This window comes from Grampus griseus (genome assembly GCF_964374135.1).
Source record: "Grampus griseus genome assembly, chromosome: 1".
In the NCBI taxonomy this organism is placed as follows: Eukaryota; Metazoa; Chordata; class Mammalia; order Artiodactyla; family Delphinidae; genus Grampus; species Grampus griseus.
Window position 1 is genome coordinate 100,500,673 of NC_139017.1, and position 7,280 is coordinate 100,507,952.

Sequence of the window (7,280 nt, forward strand, 5' to 3'; positions counted from 1 at the left end):
CATGTCACATAAAAGTAACAAATACTTTCCAACTCTGAATGAGTCTATCAATTTGAAAGGTTTCTTTAGGGAGATTTTGGTGGGCATATTTGAGGAAATTTTTATGAAGGCTCAATAATTACTGAGTACATAACAATGGGATGTTTTGCTGTCCTTTGGCAAGCACAGGGAAAGCTAAAGCTATCTTCTATTTACTGAGCTTTGTTCCAGCTATTGAGTTAGGACATTTTCTCATTTGATCCTCACAACTACTGATTAAGTAAATACTATTATCCCTGTTCTACAGATGAGAAAACTGAGGCTGAAAGAGGCTGAGTAAATTGACCAAGATCACAGGTCTAGCAGATGGCTGAATAAAAACCTGAACCCATATCTAACACCAAAGACCATGTTTTATACTATGCTGAGTGCCTCCATAATAAAGACAGGTTTCTGCATATAAAAATATGCATTCTTGGAAATTAAAATAATCCTGAAACATTATTTTACATCTCTAAAGTAGTTCCCCCTCCAAAAAAATTCAAACATCCCTTAATGATGATTAGAGAATTAAATTAGCACTCATTCATAGTACTCTATGGCACGATTCTTAAAAAGTAATATGTGGAATTTGTGTAGCTCCAGAATGTTTATGTTTTCCTTTTCCACAAAAACTAAAGAAAGCTTATAACCTTCATTCATTAATCCTAATTCTGGCAATTTATTCCAAGGAAATAATTCAGCAGAGACAGAAATGTTCACTCACAAACACACACAGTATTATCTGTAAAAATTACAGAAGCAATCTAGATACCAAATATTTAAGGGTAAAATAAATTATGATATAGTCACACAAAGGAGTATTTATGTATTTCTTTTAAAATATAGTAATGAGGTTCATGTAGAAACACAGGAATGATGTCTATGCTTTAAACGAAAATAGCAAACCATGTATATAACTGTGTAAAAATATATGCATATAAATAATAAAAGGTAATAAAAATAAAACAATATGTGTGTTATGGTGATGACATTATGCATGATTTTTAATAGATCTTTATTGGCGTATAACTGCTTCACAATACTGTGTTAGTGTCTGTTGTACACCAAAGTACGTGATTTTTAATTTCTTAAAATTGTCTTTAATGTTTCTACTCTATTGTTAACTGTCAAAAGCAGGTTATAAAATGATGATACTATTTTTATAAATTTCTAAGACTTGCTTTACCCATGCATATAGAAGGGGCCCGGCTCCTAAAGAGCTCATAATATACTTCAGGACACATTTACATGTGTAGCAAGAAAAAAATTGTTATTTAAAACAAACAGTAACCACAGCTCTAAGAAAAATGGGAGGGAAAACAATGAGGATGTATGGGGAAAGAGAATTCCAGGCAGGGGAAAAGCAACTGCAAAAGCCCTAAAATGGAATGCCTGGCCAATGATGCTAATGTGCCCAAAGCTGAGAAGTTTAATTATAATAATTAAAAAGTCAGTACCCAGTTACCCCCAGCATACCACAGACAGCTGCACAGTTCTGAGAACATGACCTGCATCAGTTGGTTTCTGTATAGAGCTGCTTTTCCTGGCAAATCCTTTAAGGCCTTCTTTACCTATAGCTGCTTAAGCATCTCCTTTTTATTCTGAGGATCCATATGGCGATGAACCCTACAACATCCACTCATGGTTCATCCTAAGGGTCTCATGCAACTCCAGCCCCTCACCTGACACACGCCTGTACTTTGCAGAACATTCAGTGGGCCTGTGAAACTGAGAAAAGTGAAGCCAGCCCCTTCTAAAGCTTGATATGAAAGGGGCAGATCTCAAGAAGGAAAGCTGAATTCAGTATGCAGGAAAGCTGTAGGGAGGTTAGTGGGGACAGAGTACAGGGAGTAGAAGCTAGAGATATGGAAACATCCAAGGGGTACAGAAAAGACCCAGCAACAGGCCACAGGGCTGAGGCTCAGGGGAAAACAGACAACAAATTTCCAACAGTGGGAATGTACAAGAAACTTGTAAATAAAAGAACTTCTCCATTTTAAGCTGTTCCCTATGTTGCAATATAATCCCTGCCACTACTCCCAAATTTTCAGTAAAGCTCTACTACAAATACTGCTTTGTGACTGATGCTTTGGAGGAATCAAGGCAGATACCAAAATGACAGGCTCAAGAGACAACATACAAGTGCGTTCTAAAATAGAGCAGAAGCACAGAAGTAAGGCATGACTAAGAGAAACACAAGCTCCCTGAAACTCTCCAAAAATATTTGGTTATTCCTACCATCTATAGATTGGGGATTTGAAAAAGGACGAAGGAGGATCCCATAAGCTGGTGGACATGGCTACACTCCGATGGCTAACAACTAGATCATACCCAGTCAAACAATTAATAGATGAAAAAAGAAAAGCACCTAAATACATGGTTCATAAGATTAAAAAGGGGTTGTTTAAAATTACTTCATGGAAAAGGTGACCCTGATGTAACCCTTAAAGGATAAGAATTGAAGAACAGAGGATACAGGAAGAGATATTCCAGGCATGGCTAATATCATGAATAAGGCTCCAAAGCCAGGAATGAGTGTGGCCTGTTCAGAAAACAGTGCAGAAACTGGCCTATTTGGAACAGAGAGTAGTCACTGGCAGGCAATGGAATAAAAGATTAGCCAGGTAAGGTGAGACCAGATAAAGGAAGGTTCTGAAATCCAGGAAGAGAAATCTGAACTTTGACAAGCATTCATGGGAAGAGAAAGAAAACTGCTTTGTTCTGTTTTTGTTCTTTGTTTGGTTTTATTAAGATTATAAAATAGTTTGGCAATGTAGACTGGTCTCTTCCCTGCCTTATAATACTGGCCCACTGATTTCCTACCCCTCCCTACCCCCCCGTTCCTGTTATATAATCTCAGGTACACAACTATCACTTCTCTGAAGATAATGCCTTTACTCATGTTTGAACTAGTACCCCATCTCCAACTGCCTGTCAGACAATTACCCTTAAAAATTCTTCAAATGGGCTTCCCTGGTGGCGCAGTGGTTGAGCGCCTGCCTGCCGATGCAGGGGACACGGGTTCATGCCCCGGTCCGGGAAGATCCCACATGCCGCGGAGCGGCTAGGCCCGTGAGCCATGGCCGCTGAGCCTGCGCGTCGGGGGCCACAACAGTGAGAGGCCCGCGTACCGCAAAAACAAAACAAAAAAAAATTCTTCAACTATCCTACATCATTTGTCCACCCTATAAATACTTACTGAATGTCTATCCTATGACATGTGCAAACTAGGAATTTAAAGATGACTCAGTCCATGTCCTCCAGAAACTCACAGTCTGATGCAGGTAGAAGCCAAGAAAATAAACTACCATACAGAGTGGTAACTAGAGTAGGGGAATGCTTAGAGCAGCCTGAGAGCAGAGGACAACAACATCAGTATGGAGATCAGGAAAAGACAGGAAAGTGCTAACTGAACTGAGTCTTGAAGGAAAATAAACATCAGATGGTGGGAAGAAGTGGTGGGGATGACTGTGATTACAATAAGACTGCAACGGCTGGGCAGAGCCTGTCCTACTCAGAGTGTGTTAATTCCATATGGCTGGCTGAGTCGAAGTAGCAAAGGACCAGATCATGAACATCATTCACTCATGCTAAGAATTTTGTATTTTAGAATAGCTGAAAGATTTTAATGAAGAAATAACATGATTATATTTGTGTTTAAACTGAAAGAGTACCACCAAGCTTCTTCCTCCCATAAAATGCAACAAAAATCTAATAAGGGCTGCTACTGGCATTCAATTTATCTCCAGTTATTCATTCCTACCCTCTTTCTAGGCTTAGCTCACATTCTTCATAAAACCTTCCCTAACTCTTCCCAAACACATTAATCTCTTCTTTCTCAGAATTTTTAATATATGATTGTCTGTACACTGCATTGTCATCATCTTACATTTTTAACTAATTCACACTTAAAGATGTCATGTATTTTTTTAATGTATGTGTAACACACACGCACACATACACACACCTCTCCATCCCATAGCACCTAGTAATACAACATTCAATACTTCCTTTGCACTGAAATACATGGTCTCCTTTATCCATGAGTAAAAAGATTCCACTGTTCCCCATATAAATAATAAACAAAATAAGATGTACGATTAAGCAAAACTAGGGTGAAAAAGGTTAGTACGGTGGTCATGTAGAATGAATACAAGAGAACTTTCTGGGGAGATGAAAATGTTCTAATTTATGAAAGGGATGTGTTATACTATCGTACCCATTTATTTTAAAGAAGTACAAGATGTGTACAGCTCAATATATATAAATTTTACCTAAACATCTGTAAAAATCAGGGGCGGAGAGCAAGGAGCTATAAGAAACAAGAATGGTAAGATGTTAACGGCACTTCTTGTGTGAAGTGTATAGGAGGTCCATTATATTATTCTGCTTACTTTGAATGTGTGTGCAATTTCCCATAATAAAAAGTAAATTTCACCCAGTCAAATCATATGTAACTAAAAAATTATTCAGAACATTAAATTACTCATTCTCCCAATGTCTGGAATAAAATGACACTGTAACTTTTAAAGTGATTTTATTATCTTTATTAACTATCTGGTTCTAAGGAATATCTTCTAAGACAAATCTACTGTCAATAGCATAGACAAATAAAGGTCAAGCACTCACAGGTTCCTTCATTAGGCACCAGATAGTAAAATTAATTCGCCCTGTTACCACAGTCACCCGACAAGCCAGTAAAATATAAAGTTAGAATTTTCTCATCTTCAAACTATGATGCCAAAGATAGCAACTGAAAGATATCCAAATGATTATGGAAGTATATTATCTACAAAGATAGATTTGACACCATTCTTAATGGTTTTATAGTAATTCAACCATTTTACCTCAGTAATTTAAACATCATGCTTATCTGCTCATAATTTGCACTCTCCTCCCACAAACTAATGTGTAAAATAAAGATTTTCCTCACTACTGCCAGTGCAAAAGATTAACAACAATCTTTTGTTCAGTAAATTAACTGTTGCATAATTTAATCCCCCAAAAAGTTTACAAAGTTTCTCAAAAAGAGGTTTGTAAAGCATTTTATATAATAATGAATAAACACTTAAATTATTTAATAAAACTGATTGCATTATACCATCTTGCTATTATTGCTACTATTTCCCATTAGATTATATTTAAAATTTCCCTCGCTCAATAATCTATGGCCTTATTAATCAGTAACTACTTTAGCTGTGACTGGAAGGGACTTGAAAAGAGCTTCTGGGTTGCTGATAACATTTTTATCTGGGTGCAGATGACGGTGATGATTACATGAGTGAGTTCTATTTGTGAAAACCCTTCAAGCTCTACACTTATATGTATTTTTCTACAACTATGTAATACTCCAATAAAACAAAGTTTTTAATTAAAAAAATCATAAAAGCAAGCCAGAGCTGTTAGGGCTGTCCTCAAATCCCCCTCTCCCATACTAAAACACCTGTTCTATGCACTAAAACACTTCTCTGTAAAAATGTAATTCAAAGTTATTTTATAGCATTCAGCATATTCCCAGATAATAAATAACTTCCATTTGCAACTGGGAGATCAGAAAGCACACAATCTAACAGAAAATTTTGTTTATATTTTCCAGAATAAATCATTTTAAAAGCAAACTGAAGAGAGGAAAAGTGAATAGGTACTGTACTGTCCTGACAAAGAAGCAAATCATTTTCAACTTTGTTAAGCAGATTTAGGAAGGAAAAGAAAGACCACTGCTTCAGACTAATAAGATAAAGAAGCCAGGGGAAGGTTAGTAAGAACTTCATGGGAAGGAAGGCCACTTGTCAGTGTTTTAGTCCAAAATCTACTACTAATAAGATATATTAGGCAAGTCAAAACCGAAGGCAACAGTACCTGCCCAAAGAAATGAAGTAAAATGGATGAAAGCACTATGCTAAGATTTAATATGAAATATCCAATAGTAGCAAGAATGCGTTGGAAGTAGCCTTTTCTCATTCATTTGCTGAAGGAAAGTGACTCCCAGCAAATAAAAAATTATGTCTTGTAACGCCACAACAGTAACTCAATTCTCTCTCTTCCTTCTCTAATCTTACAATCTCCCAAAGTTAAATTTAAACATTAAAATTCTCGAGGGAGAAGCAGCGGAATATTATCAAAAGGGATCTGGATCCTTATCTAGAACACACTTTCACGTTCCACCTGCGAGTCAGGGAAACGAACCTTGCCCTCCAAATACCTCGGAACCGATTCAGCTTTTCCGATGAAATGCTCGGGCGTTCACTGGCCAACTCGAAGGGGACACCACTTTAGAAAGCAACTTTGCCAACTGGACCCAGGATAGTTCACACAAACCATCCTCGCGACTTTCAACAGCAACTACTAAGGAATCGTGCCAAACCTCACTCATCCAATGACTTAGACAACAGCCTCCAGCCTGGTGAGTCCAATCCCCTTCCTCAAATCACATATACACGTCCACAAAGCAAATCCACGGTCTGTCAGGAGATGAGATGGCAAAACAAGAATACACCCATAAAGTTGATGCAAAAAGGAGGTGGTGGTGCTGATGCAAGAAAGGGGAGGACATCAGGGGCGACGGCCTCGGGGCAGAGGCACGGGTTTGCTAGCGAGCGCAGGAAAAAGATTCGCACACCCGGGGGCAGAGTGAGCAGCCGGACAGGCCGGCGGAGCGCAGGGAGCACGGGGGACGCCCGCGCCGCGGGGACACCGGACATCCTGACATTGGAGCCTGGCAGCGGCCGCAGCCGGCCCCCTCTCCGCTTGACCTCGCGGGGCAAAGGCACTCGTCCGCCGGGCGAAGAAGAAGAGAGCGCGGGGAGCTCACGTTCGGGCCCGGGAAGGCGGCGCGGCCACGGGCCTTCTTACCCGTGCAGGCCGAGGGCGCGGCGCCGCTTGTGGAGCAGGCAAAGCAGCAGGAACGCGGCCCCCGCCAGCGAGGAGTTTCGCACGGTCAGGTACTTGCTGAAGGCCGCCATGGCACAGCCTTTGCTAGCGAGACGGGGACAGGAACGGGGACACGGCGGCGCCTACCGTAGTGCAGGAAGCGCGGGGGAGACTGGGACGAGAGGAGCGCGCTGGGGGCGGGCAGTGCCGGCCGCGCAGGACCGCCCCCTGGCGCGCGCCGCCGCACCGGCCGCGCGCCGGAGCCCACCTCGGACTTTGGCTCGTGGGGAGCGCGCGCGGGCGCCACGGAGGCCGGAAAGGTCCCGGGACGCGCTCTGCGCACGCGTGGACCCTCGCAGGGTCTCTGGGAAAGAGGGCTCGGAGACGGC

General features: G+C 40.9%; 1 protein-coding gene across 2 annotated transcripts in view; it reads right to left on the reverse strand.

The window, feature by feature from the left end:
* Positions 1-7,050, reverse strand: part of ABCD3 (ATP binding cassette subfamily D member 3) — an 82,430-nt gene extending 75,380 nt beyond the window's left edge. For both annotated transcript variants that reach the window (XM_082676455.1, XM_082676456.1), the window contains exon 1: positions 6,874-7,050. In XM_082676455.1, coding sequence (XP_082532581.1) covers positions 6,874-6,983 — 110 coding nt within the window. In that variant the 5' untranslated portion in view covers positions 6,984-7,050. The remainder of the gene's footprint in view (positions 1-6,873) is intronic.
* Positions 7,051-7,280: the final 230 nt, after the last annotated feature.